This window comes from Salvelinus namaycush, chromosome 3 (genome assembly GCF_016432855.1).
Source record: "Salvelinus namaycush isolate Seneca chromosome 3, SaNama_1.0, whole genome shotgun sequence".
NCBI classification, from domain to species: domain Eukaryota; kingdom Metazoa; phylum Chordata; class Actinopteri; order Salmoniformes; family Salmonidae; genus Salvelinus; species Salvelinus namaycush.
The window spans coordinates 48253148-48273690 of NC_052309.1; the positions used below are offsets into that span (position 1 = coordinate 48253148).

General features: G+C 46.8%; 1 protein-coding gene across 1 annotated transcript in view; it reads right to left on the bottom strand.

Moving 5' to 3' along the window:
- LOC120032004 (rap guanine nucleotide exchange factor 6-like) overlaps nt 1-20543 on the bottom strand; it is a 142475-nt gene that overhangs the window by 72658 nt on the left and 49274 nt on the right. The window contains exons 5-7 of the mRNA XM_038977913.1: nt 13814-13883; nt 8345-8476; nt 5760-5777 (exon numbers count right to left, since the gene is read on the bottom strand). Of these exons, the coding sequence (XP_038833841.1) occupies nt 5760-5777; nt 8345-8476; nt 13814-13883 (220 nt within the window). The remainder of the gene's footprint in view (nt 1-5759; nt 5778-8344; nt 8477-13813; nt 13884-20543) is intronic.

A 20543-nucleotide genomic window follows, 5' to 3' on the forward strand; every position in this document is an offset into this window, starting at 1 on the left:
AGTGAATTATAAGAGAAATAATCTGTCTGTAAACAATTGTTGTAAAAATTACTTGTGTAGATGTCCTAACCGACTTGCCAAAACTATAGTTTGTTCACAAGAAATTTGTGGAGTGGTTGGAAAAACTAGTTTTAATGACTCCAACCGAAGTGTATGTAAACTTCCAACTTCAACTGTATATATTGTACAATGGCCATCCCTGCTCTGATGAACAAGATTGTGACTCTAATTGTAATGTATAGAGAATGTGTGTGTGTGTGTGTTGGGATTTCTCCCATGGGACTCATTGTCCCTGCAGTGCTCAGGAGAATGACAGTGGCGAGACGGGATCCTTCGATATCCCTGAGCCATAGCAAGGCTCAGTGAACACTGAACAATAACACACACACACGCTAGGCCGCCTCTGTCTGTGTGTGTGTGTGTGTGTGTGTGTGTGTGTGTGTGTGTGTCTGTGTGTGTGTCTGTGTGTGTGTCTGTGTGTGTGTCTGTGTGTGTGTCTGTGTGTGTGTCTGTGTGTGTGTGTGTGTGTGACCATCAAGCTATGTTGGGTATGCTATCACAGACAAAAGTGCCGCGTGTGTGTGTGGGGCACCGGGCTTACATTCACAGCTAATCAGTTGTGTGCGGAAAATTAGAATGTGTGAGGTGCCGAAAGCCCCTCCAGCCTGTTAAAAATAAATGGCCAGCAAAGCAGAATGCTGAGTTCTGTGAAAAGCTGTACAACTTCCACACAGATAAGGTTTTTTTCTTTCTTCACCAGCCACTTGCATATATTTTGGACCACTGCCTATTTCATTAAATGCAACAACAACAAAATAATGAATACAATTGGTTCTCCCCAACTAATCTTCCCCTACCAAATACCTCCTGCAACAGTGAACGCAGAAAGTTGCTATTCTAATAATTGGTGTTACACATTTTTTTTTAGACCAGTAAAATGAAACATGCCTTTGGTCTACAGCTCTTTATAGAATCCGTATTATACAAAATAATCCCACGCTTGAGAGTCCAGACCACCGTCCCTCAAATGATTTGGGGTACTGAGCAAATGTTTGGTCTTGTGAGCGGAAACTTGAACGTTGTGAGAATTTTGTGCAACTTCCAGCGCGCACGTTTACAGTGAGGCCGTACCCTTACAATTTTAGCCAGTAGCCAATAGGTCATTGTGGTTATTTCTGCATAATGTAGACCTACCAACAAAACCAATGGAGCAAATCCCAGAACATTTCACATGGAAATAGCTTACAGTAGCCTGTATGTGGTGGTCAATGCAGGTCTACATTGCATAAGACTTCATTATTATTATTATTATTATTATTATTACGGTTTTTCTCCCTAATTTCGTGGTATCTACGGACTCGGGAGAGGCAAAGGTCGAGAGCCGTGCGTCCTCCGAAGCTTCTTGACACACTGCTTGCTTAACCCGGAAGCCAGCCGCACCAATGTGTCGGAAGAAACACCGTACAACTGGCGACTGTGTCAGCGTGCACTGTGCCCGGCCCGCCACAGGAGTCGCTAGAGCGCGATGGGACAAGGACCGGCCGGCCAAACCTTCCCCCTAACCCGGACGACGCTGGGACAATTGTGCACCGCCCCTGGGTCTCCCGGTCGCGGCTGGTTGCGACACACCCCGGGATCAAACTCGGATCTGTAGTGATGCCTCAAGCACTGCAGAGCCTTAGACCACTGTGCCACTCGGGAGGCCCGTTTTGACATTATGAAGGGCTTGACATGAATTCATGATTTTTTACTTGGTCTGTAACAACATGGGCCAAATAGGTGACTGTAAATTGTATTTTGTTGTGTTGAATGATGCAACAAACCACTTTACAAAATAAAATCTCTTATTATTACCATACAGAGAATTATACAATGTAGGCTATCACTCTGCATATTGGCTTATTTGCATATTCAAGACTGTCTCAAAATACAACAGTGCCCCTTTAATTAATACATACGCTTTTTACCTGACTGGCTTTTCAAAGACAGCTTGAAATGTAGCCTACACGTTGTAGGAAGCAGTAACTCCCCATTGCTGACCTATACTTATCTATAACTGGGCTAATAACTTGCTAACTAGCAAAGAATATCAACAAATGTGCACACACACGGCTCTGAACAGAAAGACCGCTCATGGGCTACCCCGCCAATAGAATTCTACTCCATTGTACGCCGTCTCTGCCTACAACAAAATCACAGTCTCAGTCTTGCAAAGTTAGATTTGTGTTGGTTTGTTGCATTGAAAAGGCGCTGATATAATGTTGATTCGATCACAGAGAAAACGTTGATCTATACAGTGCAAACTAATGGGGGGGGACTCAGCCAAGTTCAATGTCTTGCGTCTGTGCACGGCCTGGCATTTCTTCTGCGTGGCAGTCCTGGAGGAGCTTAGAGGGAACATTGGTCCAGACCACCAATACTCCCTCGGTTTAAACAGGCAAGCCCCTTTGGCCATATGAATAGCTGATGAAGGCGCCATCATCTTGTACTTGGCCGTCACAATGCTTTCCTGCTCCACTACCCACACAAAGTGCTCCAGCAGACCGCTGTGCTGTGGTATGGTGTACTGTACTGAGTACAGGTCTCCGGCTCGGAGCCCACTTCTCTCCTGCAGGACAGGAATTCCTGCCTTTTAACAGGGCCTTCCCTTCCCACCCAGTCCCTGTAGGGAGAGTGGGGAGATGAGAGGGAAGAGAGGGGGGGAGGAGAGGGAAGAGACGGGGGGAGACGGAATAGAGGGAAGAGAGGGGGGAGGAGAAGGAAGAGAGGGAAGAGGAGAAGGAAGAGAGGGAAGAGGAGAAGGAAGAGAGGGGAGAGCGGAGAGGGAAGAGAGCGGAGAGGGAAGAGAGCGGAGAGGGAAGAGAGCGGAGAGGGAAGGAGAGCGGAGAGGGAAGAGAGCGGAGAGGGAAGAGAGCGGAGAGGGAAGAGAGCGGAGATGGAAGAGAGCGGAGAGGAGAGGTAAGAAAAGAGAGGGAAGAAAAGAGAAGGTGAGGGGGCAGTGAGAGGGGAAGAGGAGAGAGGAGAGAGCAACGAGAGAAGGATAGGAGAGAGAGGGGAAAGAGAGGGGAGAGAGAGGGGAGGAGGCCTGGAGGGAATGTGTTGCCTGCGAGTGAGGGTGCATGTCTTGGACTGGTGATCCCCGAAGCCCCATGGTAAAGTGCTTGCCTGGCTTGAGCAGAACAGTCCGGCTCCATAGCACTCCAAGTACAATGAAAATAAGAGCCTTTCCCTGGAGGGGGAGGGGGGGGGGGTTCAGCAAGGCTGTCATCTTAGCTACGATGATGTAATCACTAAAATTAGCTCCAGAGGCAGCGGCGGGCAGCAGCGGTACAAGCAGCACAGAAGGAATGACGTTAACATTTAGATGTAGGTCTGGCCTGGATCGTAGCCTGCGGTATCTTCTCAGGTCCCAGATCCACTCGCCCTGGTCTGCTTGTTCCCACTGCTTCTCACCGGTTTCACATGGCACACTATCTCCAGGGCTTTCACTTGTATATACCGGTAGTCAAAGTGCCTGGCCTGATAACAGTGTTTTACAGTGTTGTTGCTACAGCTGCTGTGCTCTTATTATGGAATATCAGAGCAGTTAATTACAGCGTTGTTAAAAGCCTTGTAGTGTTTGTATAATGGTACATCAGCTCAGGCTGGTGTTGTGTGTGTGTGTGTGTGTGTTTGCCTGGTGTGCTGGGGCTGGGAGGCTGAGGGGTGGTGGCTGGGTGGAGGGGGGCTGGTTCCAGAGGGGAAAGACATGATAAATCACCCAGCAGCCTCAGGCCTCAGTAAAGGGGGGGAGCATGGAAGTGAAAACCCCCAGAGGTCTCCTCTGCTCCCAAACCCCTCTCCCCCTTCCTCCTCTCACCTCCCCACTGGCCAACATCCCTGCTCTATCCCTCACCCCAGGGGCCATTTGGCTCTGACAGAGGGGCACACTACGACCCCTGCCGCTCTGGGGTTAAATGTGCATTTTGATAGGACGAGACGGGATAGCGCTAGATGGAGAGATGGAGCGAAGTGGACGTGTGCCACAACACGTCACATCCCAGACAAGGTCGCGGAGAGTAGGGGGGGACAAGACAGAGAACATCAAGCTCACCTCTAAAAGATGACACGAGGGTCTCTGTGACAACAAGTCAGCGAGCAGCCATTTGCAGCACGACGCCATGAGACACATCCCAATGTCATCATGACCTACAGTATCTACAGAGCCCGGCGGAGATGTGGAGCTGACGTGTAAATTAGCACTGGGATCAGGGTACAGACTGACAGCCCTCTATGTAATGCAAACCAGCCAGCAGCGCACTGACTCATCTCTAATGGCTGAACACCTCAGACTCTGTGATGATCGTGAGACCGAAATACACAGAGATACAATATCCGCTGAGACCTGAGGATTAGTCACTAACCAACGAGCGACTAGCGTTGAAGCTACGCTAAAGCTAGGCTGCGTTCCATTAGCCGTGAATGTTTCCACACACGTAGATGCTAACGCTAGCTACGTGACTGGTGGAGGTGCTGGTGCCGGAGAGGTTAGAGGACAGGAAGGGTAAGAGGAAGAGAGGCACAGCCTGCAGCAGACGTCTTGCAGACTGACAGGAAGTGAAATACCGCAGACCGTTGACTAGCCTAGCGACCTGCTTCTGCTACTAGCTGGGTGTCATGCGCCAAAACAAAGCAGAGACGTGCAGACGAGTGATCATCTCTCTCCAACATGAATGCAGCCTAGTCATTCTATTCAGGCCAAGTTGAGACATTCATGGGTCAGTTACCGGGTAGACCAGGTTTCGTAGAAACGTAATGATCCATGTAATAGTGTCTTGGCTAGGAAAGCACTTAGTACATAATTCTGAAGGCCAAGTGAGGTGATGTGTCCTTTTAAGGCATTGTGTGTGTGTGTGTGTGTGTGTGTGTGTGTGTGTGTGTGTGTGTGTGTGTGTGTGTGTGTGTGTGTGTGTGTGTGTGTGTGTGTGTGTGTGTGTAATTGAGTAAGGCAAGTAGGCAATTGATGTCCTAATAAAGTGGGGCAACGGAGTCATCCTTCCGTTCATTCGTCAGCATCCGTATATTAAATCCCATGGTGCATCATGCTAGTAATGCACCCCAGGTCTCCAGGGGGATGGCCTGGAGGAGGGTGATATTTCTGGATCAATGGCAGTCAATGTCAACAGCACGTCATAGGGATACTCATCAATTAGGGCCAGGCGTAGACACAAAGACACCGCTTTTGTCTGGTATACACAACATAGCCTGACGGTCCAGTTTGTTGGCGCTTTAGCCAAGTCCTCTCAAAATCTATCCTGGCGGACCTTACGGGTCCTTGAGGCAAATTTGTTCAGCATGAGGAAAGACACCTAGACACAAAGTTTCAAGTATCTAGGTCAAATGGGCAGCGGATGTGAGCGTGTAAGAGAGACATGCGTAGATTTCTTCCCCCCTGTGTCGTACAACAGCTGATGAAACATTTTTGTCAGTGTTATTTCCTGTCGATGGTTGAAAACACAATCTACAATGGATCTTCTAATCAGCAGGTTTTCATACGTTTTCGGGTTTTTCCCCTCCCCACTCACAGACAACCCTAGCAAAATTCTTGATTGAGAAATAGTTCTTTGCTAAAAAAAGCTTTTGCGCCCATTTTAATAGAAAACAATTACAGTAAGGTACTTAATTGTTACCCAGAAATGACTTGATAGATATAAAACGTCTGCATTGGGCCTTTAACATACACCGCCACACTCAGTGAAGAAGTCAAGCTTCCAACGTACCTGGTTATACGCATAATCCTAAAGGACGACCACAGCAAGCATCAGGGATGGAGAGGGAGAGATGGAGGGACGGAGAGAGAAAGACAAGACATCAGGAGGATCAACAGAGGGACAAAAACATAACTTGAGTTAACTTATGACTTCACTGTTAAGGCATTTATCAGTTTGGCTCTGTGATCAGGTGGCTGGTGGTGGGAGGAAGGGAGGCTATGTTTAAGCCAGACTTTATTGACTTTCCCTGGACATCCTTCCGGAAGGGCTGGGCTTCAACAATCCCAGCAAGAGAGGGGATGGGGACGTCAACCGCCTTGTCAGGGGGCGTGATGGAGCATGGGCCGGGGTGATTACTGAGAACAGCAACTGAAACACGGCAGTGCCTGCGCCCAGCGATACTATCAGCAGCATGAGGGAAACTCCCCCGTCTGACAGGAGGGGAAACCAGGGAGCTGACACACACAGATGCAGATGTATCACCCACACAGGTGTAACAGACACACATGGACACAGAAACACACACACACTCACTCATATGCTGCACTCACACGCAACGCACACACCCCAACAGTTCACACACTACTTGTCAAACACAGTGTAAAGTTCTCACACCCCTTGACTTTTTCCACATTTTGTTACGTTACAGCCTTATTCTAAAACTAATTAAATCGTTTTTCCTCAGCAATCTCCACACAATATCCCATAATGACAAAACAAAAACAGGGTTTAAGAAATTTTCGAAAATTACAAAAATAAACATAAAAAATACCTTATTTACATAAGTATTCAGATCAGTTGTATGAGACTCGAAATTGAGCTCAGGTGCATCCTGTTTCCATTGATCATCCTTGAGATGTTTCTACAACTTGATTGGAGTCCACCTGTGGTAAATTCAATTGATTGGACATGATTTGGAAAGGCACACACCTGTCTGTATAAGGTCCCACAGTTGACAGTGCATGTCAGAGTATAAACCAAGCCATGAGGTCGAAGGAATTGTCTGTAGAGCTCCGAGACAGGATTGTGTCGATCCACAGATCTGGGGAAGGGTACCAAAACATTTCTGCAGCGTTGAAGATCCCTAAGAACACAGTGGCCTCCATCATGCTTAAACAGAAGAAGTGTGGAACCACTAAGACCTTTCCTAGAGCTGGCCGCCCGATCAAACTGAGCTATCGGGAGAGAAGGACCTTGGTCAGAGAGGTGACCAAGAACCTAATGGTCACTCTGACAGGGCTCCAGAGTTCCTCTGTGGAGATGGTTGTCCTTTTGGAATGTTCTCCCATCTCTGCAGCACTCGACCAGTTAGGCCTTTATGGTAGAGTGGCCAGACGGAAGCCACTCCTCAGTAAAAAGGCACATGACAGCCAGCTGGGAGTTTGCCAAAAGGCACCTAAATGACTCTCAGAACATGAGAAACAACATTCTCTAGTCTGATGAAACCTAGATTGAACTCTTTGGCCTGAATGCCAAGCGCCACATCTGGAGGAAACCTGGCACCATCCCTACGGTGAAGCATGCTGGTGGCAGCATCATGCTGTGGGGATGTTTTTCAGTGGCAGGGACTGGGAGACTAGTCAGGATTGAGGCAAAGATGAACGGAGCAAAGTACAGAGAGATCATTGATGAAAACCTGCTCCACAGCACTCAGGACCTCAGACTGGGGTGAAGGTTCACCTTCCAACAGGACAATGACCCTAAGCACACAGCCAAGTCCTTCAGTGGCCCAGCCAGAGCCTGGACTTGAAACCGATCAAACATCTCTAGAGACATCTGAAAATAGCTGTGCAGCAACGCTCCCCATCCAACCTGACAGATCTTGAGAGGATCTGCAGAGAATAAATGGGAGAAACTCCCCAAATACAGGTGTGCCAAGCTTGTAGCGTCATACCCAAGAAGACGCGAAGCTGTAATCATTGCCAAAGGTGCTTCAACAAAGTACTGAGTAGAGGGTCTGAATACTTATGTAAATGTGATATTTCAGTTTATTTGGAATAAATTAATGCAAATTTCAAAACTTTTTGCTGTGTAATTATGGGGTATTTTGTGTAGATTGATTAAATTCTGTTAAATACAATTTTAGAATAAGGCTGTAACGTAAAAATGTGGGAAAAGTCAAGGGGTCTGAATACTTTCCGAAGGCACTGTACTTTCCTCACAGCACACATACCCCATTTCATACTGACACGAATAGCAAGCAAGCCCCCTGCAGAACATGGAACAGGCTTTATAGAGCCGCGGTAGTTCAGCGTGGATTAAAATGTAGAATACAGGCATGAAATCTACAAAATAATCATTCCTACGTATGTATCCTGGACACATTGGAAGCTGTAGACCAACATCTCAACCACAAACTGCTCTTTGACCTTTAACTACAACATAACAAGCAGTACTTCGTTAAGCCGTGTGTCCAACCTTCATAACTTCACCACAGCAGTCAACTCTACTTACTCCACACAGAGACCTAAGTACACCGACACCTTGGCTTCCACACTGCTGTCAATGGTATCGCCCTGTCTGAGCCTAGTAGACGTCCTTTAACTTCAGCAACTGTGATAGTGAGTAAGCTATACATTAGCGTTAGTCCTTACCGTGGGCTCCTGGCCGTCAGTGATCAGTTCCCGCTCTCCCCGGGGGTTGACTTTGCGAAAGCGTCGGCGGGAACGTCTCTGGGACGCCTCCCTCTGCAACGCCCTCTCCTCGACCTCGCTGGCATTGTCCACCTGAAACACATGACCAAGCTGGGCCTCAGCGCTAGAGCTCTGGGTCGGGAGCGTACAGCCTCCACCACTACTAGACTGTCCCTGTTCTGAGCTCAGCGTCAGCTTTTCTGACTGATCACAGTTCTGACTGGCTGCTGGTTCTGAGATCTGATTCTGGATCTGGTCCTGTTCAGGCTCCTGGTTGAACATCCAGTTCTTCCACAGCACAGAGAGCCTGTGCAAGCGCAGCGTCATGGGGACGGCATCCACAAGACAGGCGAGAGAAGAGGCGATATAGACGAGGACGGTATGAGGCGCTCTCTCTAGCTCTCTTCGAGGCTGTGACGAGAAGAGCTCTAGTCATTCTGTCTCGGTCTGCTGTCTAGAGTCGGGAGGCTGTTGCTGTACGACAGAACTCACAGTGAGGCCACAGTTTCCTGCAGGAAACAGTCAATATACAAATATCCTCTCCGAGCAGAACAGAAAAAAAAAAAAGAAAAAAAAAGATTCCGGCCATACAATTAATTCCTGAGCGCTTTGTACTACTTCGCTGTTGTTATTGCTGGGGAATTTGTTTCATTTTCACGTTATACACTGAGTGTACGAAACATTATGAACACCTGCTCTTTCCATGACAGACTGACCAGGTGAATCCAGGTGAAAGCTATGATCCCTTATTGATGTCACCTGTTAAATCCTCTTCAATCAGTGTAGAAAGGGAGGAGACAAGGTTAAAGAAGAATTTTTAAGCCTTGAGACATGGATTGTGTATGTGTGCCATTTAGAGAGTGAATGGGCAAGGCAAAAGATTGAAGTTCCTTTGAACGGGGTATGGTAATAGGTGCCAGGCGCACTGGTTTGTGTCAAGAACTGCAACGCTGCTGGGATTTTCACGCTCAACAGTTTTCCGTGTGTATCAAGAATGGTCTGCCACCCAAAGGACATCCAGCCAACCTGACCACTGTTGGAAGCATTGGAGTCAACATGGACCAGCAACCCTGTGGAACGCTTTCGACACCTTGTAGAGTCCATGCCCCAACGAATTGAGGCTGTTCTGAGTGTAAAAGGGGGTGGAACTCAATATTAGGAAGGTGTTCTTAATGTTTTGTACACTCAGTGTATAACCAAAGCTGAGCAAATAGTTTACATTTGTGAGGTGATTTGTGAAACGGAACTATTGAAAAACATTTAAACTATTAAAAAAATGTAAGGAAGAACGCTCCAACTGTTTAAGAGTCACATATTTTAAGAGAGTTTTTTCACTAGAACAACAAAGCTTTTTTGACGGTCATTGTCATTCGGTGTTTTCTTTTTTTTTTTTAAGTCAGTGTTGTTTGAGAGGAGGCTTTACGAGGCCAGAGAGCGGGTTTATCGGGACAGTGGAGGAGCTGATGTAACCTTCCAGTCTCTGTGGTGTGTTTGTAAACCCATCAGATTCTGCTCGTTTGGACACAGTGAGGGCCAAATGCCTCCGCCGACCTAGCTGGAGGAAAGCTGGAGCAGAAAAAAAATAATAATAATAAATTCGTCTGAACAATGCTGGGCTTCCCCCCCCAACTGCTCCCTCTCTCGCTTTCTCTTTCCTTCTCCGAGTCGTGAAATCCCTGCTCACGCAAATCAACTTTTTCCACTGTATTTTACGCATCACGGGTGGACAATTACGTACGCAAGAACACTTTTTATTGCCGACTGTTTCGCTACGCTCAATGACTTAGATTACATTTCTAGTTCATATAGGAGTGGGTGGGTAAAACCTCTGAGCCTGGAGTAGAGTGGGATTGAGGAGGAGGATCAGAGAGGGGAGGGTAGTCTGCAATATACAAACCCAACCCAGAGAATCTGTGTGTGTGTGTGTGTGTGTCTTGGTGTCTTGGTGTACAGACTGCAGGGCTGTCATCTCTGTGAGCTCCAGTCATCCATCAGGATGTAATGAAACACATGATGGGCACAGAGGATGAGAAGAGATGGGAGAGGCATGACAAGGGTGTGGCCCCGGACCCCTCTCCTCGGCACATCAGCTGGCCGGGACAGACGGTAGAGACTATATGGACACTGCTGACCTGCAAAACGACTAACCACAATCTGAAACTGACCCTTAACCCCAACCAAAACCTTAAAGGACAAGTCTGCCATTAATAACCAGTTATTATGCTGGTAGTATTTATGCACTACTGTAAGTGCACTACTGCACAATTCCTTGTTATTGTCATTTTGAAAAGGCCTGTATTGCCGTCGTCTACAGCATACACCGATTCCCAGGGTGCATTCCGTCTCCCATGACACAATTCTCTGCCTAGTTAGCCTGCAGTTAGCTGTCAGGCCCGGACGACACTTAGTCTAAATATATTGCTCATGTCATAAGTTATGAGTGGACTTCACATTACTTTTGGGTTGTAAATATATTATAATGCTTGCATGAACGTCTTGCTGAACAGATATGTTCATGTCATTACCATTACAATGGTGCAATACACCATTTATTTAAATTTTTATGCAGCGACGCTCCGCATCCAACCTGACAGAGCTTTTGCTTTGTCATTATGGGGTATTGTGTGTAGATTGATTAAGGGGGCAAAAAAAACAGGTTAATACATTTTAGAATAAGGCTGTAACGTAACAAAATGTGGAAAAAGTCAAGGGGTCTGAGAACTTCCCGAATGCACTGTACATTTCTCGAGCGGGTAAAGCTTGGCGTGTTGTGTCGCGCACGGGACTCAAGCATCTTCGGCTTTGTTTAGGCTACAGAGAAAAGGCATTAAAGGAGATAAATGGACTCTGACAATAGGCCTACAGTAAAAGGCACGTTGTGTTGGGTGATGTGGTAAAGTCCGTTGCATTTTGAAAAGTAGACGGTGACAGCGTTGGGTTTATGTGGCGTTCCCTTGTGTGTGTTGTCGCGCGCGCAGGAGGCCCACGGCTGTCGTTTCCTGCTTGCTTGGCAGAGTTCGCAGAAAAGGTCAAATTGGGAACCCCGTGACCCAAATTGATCACATAAAATGTATACGTCGTATCTCACAATCGACTGGGCTCGCCAAGTTTAGTACGTTGGCAGTGACAGAATGCTTATTTTTCGTCGTCGTAGATTTGCAGCATTCCACAAAGTTCTATCTAGCGCTGTAGCGGGGGGGAGGGGTGGATAACCTTGTGACCTCGCTCTCGCTCTACCTCCCTCTCCCTTAGTGAGACAGGTGCACACTTTGACAGACAGTCCAACACGAAGTCAGAGAGGCCTTTTCCTGCAGAGACCACTCCCATTTGTGCGTGCGTTAGCCACTAACGGGCGTGTGCGACAGCAAGGGAGAGGAAAGCCCACACGTCAGGGCCGTGCTGTAAAAGCCTGGCCATTTTGCCTGTCACTAGAGATTAACAGAGAAACGGACCCCGGTGTCACAGATACGAGGCGCAAAGATTTTCTGTCATGGTTGAAATGTACTGAATAACAACTCTAGGAGGGTTTGGTTTATGGAACAGCACATACTGCTGTAATGAAAAACCAACCAGACTGACAGCCTAACAGTGTTATCACTGCAACGTCATCAACAGAAGACTGACTGAGCATCTCAACCTAACATTAAAAACACTCTAAAGACTAATAACTGTAATGACACACATACTAGTAAACAGAACGTCTCAACTCTGAACAGTGTTGTTCACAAAGAGTCTGTCCACGTGGAGAGATATTTCCTGCTTGGACCATTAACAAGTTATCTCCTGGATGAGCCGGTCTCGGTGTGTGAACTACAAGGCTCCCTGACAAACAGGCCGAGACAGACAGAAACAGACAGAGACATAAAACAGACATAAAATGCCATACATCTCCAACGAGTCCAACCACTGGCCTGGCTACGCAAATTACGTGAGCAGTTAGTCTGTGATAATTCCCCAGGCCTCAATTAGGTAATTGGTTGGAATGTGAGTGATTTGACTGAGTGGTGCAGCAGCGTGAGTGAGTGAGTGAGTGAGTGAGTGAGTGAGTGAGTGAGTGAGTGAGTGAGTGAGTGAGTGAGTGAGTGAGTGAGTGAGTGAGTGAGTGAGTGAGTGAGTGAGTGAGTGAGTGAGTGAGTGAGTGAGTGAGTGAGTGAGTGAGTGAGTGAGTGAGCGAGCGAGCGAGTGAGCGAGTGAGAGAGTATGTGTTTGTGTGTGTGTCTGCGTGTCTGCAGTGGCTCAGGTTCCCTCCATTACTACCCCTGGAATATTAATGGGAACGAATTTCCTTTTCAGTCATGCAACATGGCTTCATTTGAACACACATGCAGTGGCTAAGCATTAGGCACGGCTAGGCTGTTCAGGAACGCACTGAGGCCACAATTGGGTGTGGGAATGATGCAAAACGCATGTCCATTAAAATAGTCAGTCATGTAAAAGGTACTTGATTGACACCTTTGTCAGTTTAGAACTCAAGTGATTATTCTCCAATGACTTTGCTACGACGCCATCAATGAAGGGTCATTCCCAACAGTCCCTGTCTCATTTCATTCTCTCTCTCTGCTGCCCGTGTGGACCGATCCAACAGCACCCACAACACTGCCTGTGGTTATTATCAGTCCTATGGACGATAGGGTGAGGAAATGGGCGGATAGGAACAACAAACAAACAAGCAGCTTACGTAATGGCCTTTCCCCCCAGCCTACCCCCCCCCCCACGTCCTCCCAGGCACAGGTAATCAGCCAGTCCATCTGCACACGGTGAAGACTTTCATTTCCACCCCCCATACCCCTCCTCTAGTGGATGATAACCAGCGGACGGACAGAGGACTTAGGCCAGCAGGCCAAATCTAATAGAGGAGCTCATTTCCTGCTTCCTCCCTCCCTCCCTGCCTCTGCTTCAGAAGCAGCGGTGTGCCGTGCTCGCTGGGCAGGCCTGCTCAGGGAGATGGCTCTAGTAGATTGCTGTACCTGCCCCGGCCTCTGAACGGTGTGCTGGAACTATGACGAGCTGTAGCTGCCTTGCGGACAGACAGACACACGTCAACGTAGGCCGACGCACTGATCGGGTGACTTTGTGGGCATCGCATCGAGTTGTATTATTGTCTTCCTAAGATCAAGGCTATAAGGCCTCGTTCAGACGAAGCTGATAAACTCCTGGAGAGGAGAGCTTCGGGACAACAAACGCTACGCCACGCGCCCATGGATGTTCATTTCTTTCCCGCAATGAGTCCGGATCCGAGAACACCCCTCCCCCCCCCCCAATGATTTCTAGACCGCACGTGGGTAAAGCGGCTTCCTACCGCCACAAGTCACTGTTTTTGTTCTTGTCTTTCTGTACTGAGTCGGTAGATATGGAGAAAGGGAGAGAGAGAAAGAAGAGAGAAAAGAGAGAGAGAGATAGCAAGAGGGACAAAGCGGCGGCTCAACTCACCACGATCATTTCTGTCGGCTCTAAAGTGATGCATTCACAGCCTCGCCTGCCCCCCAGCTGCTTGCCAAAGCTGTGGGGAGAGAGAACACACAGCACAGAGGACACAGAGTGTTAAACCAAGAAGCAGAGAGACATCTATACATGGCCAAGGTTGCACCCACCCACGTCCTGTACTACACTGAATACACTTTGACAGCAAATTAGAGATGCTGTTTTTTAGTGGCAGTTTCAATGTATTTTGCAGATTCAGTCAATACTGATGTCTGTGTCCACGGATGCAAAGTTCCAAAACTTCCAATTCAAGCAACAATAGGCCTATTTCTAATAGTGATCCAGAGAAATCAACAATCATTCTCCGCTAAGGCATTGAGTTGAACTGGAATTTGTCATTTAGTGCCAGGCTAAAGTTGAAAAAAATTAATTCACCTTTAACTAGACAAGTCAGTTAAGAACAAATTCATATTTACAATGACAGCCTACCAGGGAACAGTGGGGCTAACTGCCTTGTTCAGGGGCAGAAAGAGTTTTACCTCCTCAGCTCGGGGATTTGATCCAGCAACCTTTCGGTTACTGGCCCAACGCTCTAACCACTAGGCTACCTGCCGCCCGCTCTCTCAGTGGGATGTTTTTTTAAACAAACAGAGTTAATGCTTGTTAACAAATAAATAATTGGTAGAAGGAAAGGTTCACAGTGAGTCAACAGCTCCCCTCTGGACAACAAGCTCATGTTCGACTAGGATCACAAATGAGCTTATTGATCTCCACACAGCACTGGGCAGCGTCCCAAATAGCCCGCCAAATTCCCAATATAGTACACCACTTTTGACCAAGGCCCATCGTGCACTACTTTTGACCAGAGCCTTCGTAGGGAACAGGGTTGCCATTTGGGACAAACGACAGGACTCAACCGTTTTACTGGTTGCGCAACACCAATACACAACAGGCTGGCTCGGATGGCATCCACACTTCTCCTTTCAGATCAAACCACACGGTATAATAGTATCACATTAGACAGCCAAGTCACTTCCCCATTCACAGGAACGGAGCGGTTCTCTGCACCTTGAGATACCAAACCAGTCACTAACTAATTCAACCCAACGGGAAGTGTGCGAGGAGAGGAGATAGAACACAATCCATCTGCAATCAGAAAGAAGCAGATTGCGCCGAAAATAACCGCACTCCAATTAAGAGCGAAAGCGAGGACTCAGCACTGACGCTACTGCTCTGTGAGACTCACTGATTCTAATTACGAGACGTGTGCTGAGCAAGGACAGTCCCGTATCGTACCTTCCTATTCTCCTTGTCGTGGACTGTGGGCCGATGTGATAAGTCATTTAAGCGTGTTCTCCCTATCCTAGTCTGTTGTCCTCACTTGCTTCAAGATGTCCACCATTGCTCCTGCACCCAAGAAAGCAAAAGGTAACTGAACTAAATGACTATCGCCCAGTACCACTCACTTCTTTCATTGTTAAGCGTTTTGAGAGGCTAGTTAAGGATATCACCTCCACCTTACCAGGCACTCTTGACCCACTACAATACGCATATCGCCCCAACAGATCCACAGGCGACACAATCGCCATGCACACTGCCCTATCCCACCTGGACAAGAGAAATACCTACGTAAGAATGCCGTTCATTGACTACAGCTCAGCCTTCAACCCCATAGTGCCCTCCAAGCCCTGGTTCTGAACTTCCGACCCCAAGTGGTTGGGCGTTATCCAGATTTTCATATCGTCATACCATCCTTCTCTCATCCCGGGATTTAGTGTATTACCAGCTGAGTACACAAGGGGGCACAATTTTTTTTTTTTTACGCAAAAAAAGCCCATTGGGCGTCTATTACCAGAATGCTAACAAAATTCTATAGCGAATTTCTATGGAGGCTGCTAGCTAAGTATGCTAACGAGCGCAAACAAAAATAAACTAAATTGCAAAGACAGCCACAAGAGCATTTAAAAAAAAAGTGTAAATAAGAATAGGATGTTTCAAACCACTTCTACATTAATATGGATGCGGTCATGATTACGAATAGCCCTGAATGAATTGTGAATAATGATTTGTGAGGAAGTCAGAAGCACAAATATCGTACCTCCCACGCTATTGTAATGGTGAGAGGGGAAAGTGGGACACCTAGTCAGTTGTACAACTGAATGCATTCAACTGAAATGTGTCTTCCACATTTAACCCAACCCCAAAGGTTAGCATGTCTTGGGGATATGATATTTATGCCTCTAACTTTCTCACTCATCATTATTCACGATTCATTCAGGACTGTACGTAATCATTGCAACATCCGGATTGACGCAGAAGTGTTTGGAAACATTCTATTCGTGTTTACAATAAAAGTGACTCCAAAATGACAATACATTATTTACCATTCATTTCTATTGGGCACAAAATCATCTGAAACGCAAACCAAAACAAACGACAAAAAGCATCCAACAAGTGTGTAGAGTCACAAGCCTGATGTAATCATCGCATGCTAGGAATCTGGGACCAAATTATACACTTTTGACTACTTTAATACACATAAGTGAATTTGTCCCAATACTTTCATTCCCCTAAAACGGGAGAACTATGTACAAAAAGTGCTGTAATTTCTTTAACCTCAAAGTCATTGTATCATTTCAAATCCAAAGTGCTGGAGTACAGAGCCAAAACAATACAAAACATTTTCACTGTGCCAATAATTACAGAGGGTACTTTATATAACGTTTCTTTATATTCCAGTCTCTGACACTGCTCTTTCTGAATGTCTTTATTTATTTTTTTTCGTGACCAATAAACTTTGATTTTGATTCGATTTGCCTGCGTACCAAAACGGCATCTTATTTTCTACATAGTGCACTACTTTTGACCAAAACGTTTCACTACACAAAAACATTCAAACTTTCTCATTTCTGAGAATGGAATCCACCCATCGCACTGCACACACACACAACCACAAAGGAACGATTACGTAAACATTGGGAAATATCAAAGCTTGTGTGTAAACTAATTTGCCAGGTGAAATGGTAGGTTTCTAACTAAAGCCACGGGTCTGGTAGCCTGACGTCATCAACATGGGCAGTGTGTGAGAGACTGAAACTTCCACTGTTGCAATATGGCCCAGAATCCTGGGCATCATATAAGGCTCTTTCTTATACAGTCAAACATATGTTTACATTGCCAAAGCAAGTGTGTGTGTGCGCATGCATCTCTCTCTCTCTCTCTGTGTGTGTGTGAGCGCGCATCTCTCTCTCTGTGTGTGTGTGAGCGCGCATCTCTGTGTGTGTGCGCATGCATCTCTCTCTCTGTGTGTGTGTGTGAGCGCGCATCTCTCTCTCTGTGTGTGTGTGTGTGAGCGTGCATCTCTCTATCTGTGTGTGTGTGTGTGTGTGTGAGCGCGCATCTCTCTCTGTGTGTGTGTGTGAGCGCGCATCTCTCTCTGTGTGTGAGCGCGCATCTCTCTATTTTCTGGAAGGTTAATGCACTATTTGTTTTTGGTATCCACAGGTTTTTTCAAAGTTAGGATGGAAGAGGACAGAGTTAGTTTCCTGGAGTTTGGAAGGTGTGGTGTGCGCGATGGCTTCTCAGCCTAGCGAGGAGGAGACGTTATCGACACGGCATGGATTCAGGTGTGTTCCTGAGAATGGAGTTAAAGTGGAGGAGGTTCTGTCCGCAGTCGGTGAACAGGTAGGAGCTGAATTTATACATTCCGCTTCCAGAACGAACAAAGCTGTGGTTGTGTTCATGAAAAGAGCAAATTTGGTTGGTAGGCTAATTGTTAGTGGAATACTTGTAAAGGGTATGTTGGTGCCATTTTCGCCTCTTTCTACCCATTCGACAAGGGTGGTAGTTGCAAATTTGCCTCTGTTTATTACGGATGGTCAAATCAGGAAAGAGCTGAGTGGCTTTGGTAAGTTTGCTAGTGGTTTTCATGTACTGTCAGCAGGCTTTCAGGCAGATGCCATTAAGCACGTTGTTTCGTTCCGGAGGCAAGTGTTTATGTTTTTGAATAACAATGAGCAACAGCTAAATGTGTATTTTAAAGTGAGGCATGGGGAGGGGCTCTATGCAGGGTTTTCCAGCACAGATTTGTGTTTTGAGTGTGGGGATTTGGGGCATAAGAGCTTTGCGTGCCCACATAAAGGCCTTAAACAAGGTGAGGGTACAAGCACCAGTTGGGGAAATTGAGGTCAACATGCAGGGGGCAATGAGACGCAGACAGCAGAGGCTGGGCCTAGTCATGCCAGAGATGGTGGTGTAGATGAGGCTGGGCCTAGTCATGCCAGAGATGGTGGGTTAGGTGAGGCTGGGTCTAGTCATGCTATGGAGGGTGGTGTAGATGAGGCTGGGTCTAGTCATGCTATGGAGGGTGGTGTAGATGAGGCTGGGTCTAGTCATGCTATGGAGGGTGGTGTAGATGAGGCTGGGTCTAGTCATGCTATGGAGGGTGGTGTAGATGAGGCTGGGTCTAGTCATGCTATGGAGGGTGGTGTAGATGAGGCTGGGTTTAGTCATGCTATGGAGGGTGGTCTAGATGAGGCTAGGCCTAATGCTATGGAGGGTGGTGTAGATGAGGCTGGGATGAGTCATGCTATGGAGGGTGGTCTAGATGAGGCTAGGCCTAGTCATGCTATGGAGGGTGGTGTAGATGAGGCTGGGACTAGTCATGCTATGGAGGGTGGTGTAGATGAGGCTAGGACTAGTCAGGCTAGAGATGGTGGTGTAGATGAGACTGGGACTAGTCAGGTTATGCTAGTGGATGAGGAGAGTATAGTGGGGAAGGGCAAGAGACTAGGGGGGAGGAGGAGGGTGTCAAGCAGAAAAGGAAAAAGGGGGAGAAGAAAGGAGGTGGGAGGGGAGAAGCAGGTGTGGTCAAAGGCGCCAAGGAACCTTTGCCTGGTGCTGGGGGGCCCTGACCAGAGAGGAAGGCTAGAGGTGGTCAGGATGGGAGATGGAGATGAGGAGGAATGTGAGTCTGAGGAAGAGGAGGCCTTTTTTTCAGACTCCTCTTCAATGGGTCAGGAGCTGACAGCCAGTCAAGCAGAGGGTCAAAGAACACGTTGGAGGGAACTGACAAGGTTCCTGAATGAGACCAAGGAGAAAAAAGTTAATCTTGAGGCTTTTTTTTCTGATCTGAGAAAGTTGGTAAGATCAGTACAACATGCTATGAAAAATGAGGGGCATGGTGTCCTCTCACCCAGGAAACGGTTTAGGAAGTGGGTCACCACAGTGCGTAAGGGTCTACCTTCAGACACTGTTTAGATGTATAGTTTCGTTCTGACACTGCGGCTTTTTGAGCTTTGCTATTGGTCTCTTTCTTTGCTGGCTTTTCTCCCACTTCTTATGGAGACTCTTCGGGTAGGCTCGTTCAATATAAATGGCGCCAGAGACGTGGGAAAGAGGAGTGTGTCGGGTGAATATGTAAAACCCCAAAAAGTACAGGTGTTGTTTCTGCAAGAGACGCATAGTGACGTGATGAATGAAGTCGATTGGGGGCTCTGGTGGAAAGGGGCAAGTGTGTTGAGCCATGGGACAAATTTTAGTGCAGTCCTTTTTGCATCAGGTCTGTCTGTAAAAATGTGCTCCTCAAAGGAGGTGTGTAGGGGTAGGCTGCTTGTTGTAAAAGCAGAAATTAACAACATGGGTTTTGTCATGATAAATGTGTATGCGCCTAACACAGGGAGAGAGAGAGGGGTTCTATTTGGGAGTCTTAGACAGGAACTCTCACAGGTAGCGCCTGAGGAGACGCTGGTGGTCGGTGGGGACTGGATCTGGTCAATGGACTTAACGAAAGACAGAAAAGGGGAAGAGCCTCATTCAGTGTCAGTGGGCGTGGTAAGGGACTGTCATTAATCAGTTCGACCTAGTGGATGTTTGGAGAACTAAACATCCAAACACAAGACAGTATACAAGGGTGAAGGTTTTTGGGGCTAGGGTGAATACAGTCCGAATTGATCGTTTTTACATGTCCAGGAATCAGAGCAATAGGCTGTTGGGCGCTACCATTCTCCCGTGGGGTTTTTACGGATCACCACATGGCCTCGGCAGGCATTCTATTGGAAGATTAATGTAAAGCATTTTGACCAGGTTTCCAGACTTTTTGGGAAAGGTGGGGGCAGCGAAGAGAGGCTCTCTCTCCTCGCCTAACTCTCTCCGCGCCTCTCCCTCTCTCTCTGCGCCTCTCTCTCATTCTCTCTGCGCCTCTCTCTCATTCTCTCTGCGCCTCTCTCTCTCAGCGCCTCTCTCAATTCAATTGAATTTGCTTTATTGGCATGACGTTACAATGTACATATTGCCAAAGCTTACTTTGGAGATTTACAATATTAACATCATTAAAATAACTATAATCAATATTGTCAACGGGACAACAGTAAGAACACTAATCAAGGGTCAAATTAACCATACAATGAACAATAACAATAACATTGGCACAGAAGACAATATTAGGTAGGTTGGTCTCTGACACTGTCCCTCAATTTATTCTCTCTCTCTCTCAATTTCAATTCAATTCAATTTAAGACTTTATTGACATGGCAAGTTCATTATTACTTACATTGTCAAAGTACACATATAGAAAAAATAAACATGTATATCTATATAAAATATATATATATATATATAGATAAATAAATGGTGGGACCAATAGCAGTAATAATAGTAGTAGTGGACATGGGATTACCATTAACAACAACAACAATATTAATGAGAACAACAATACATTAAAGCAATGGTGGTAGACCAG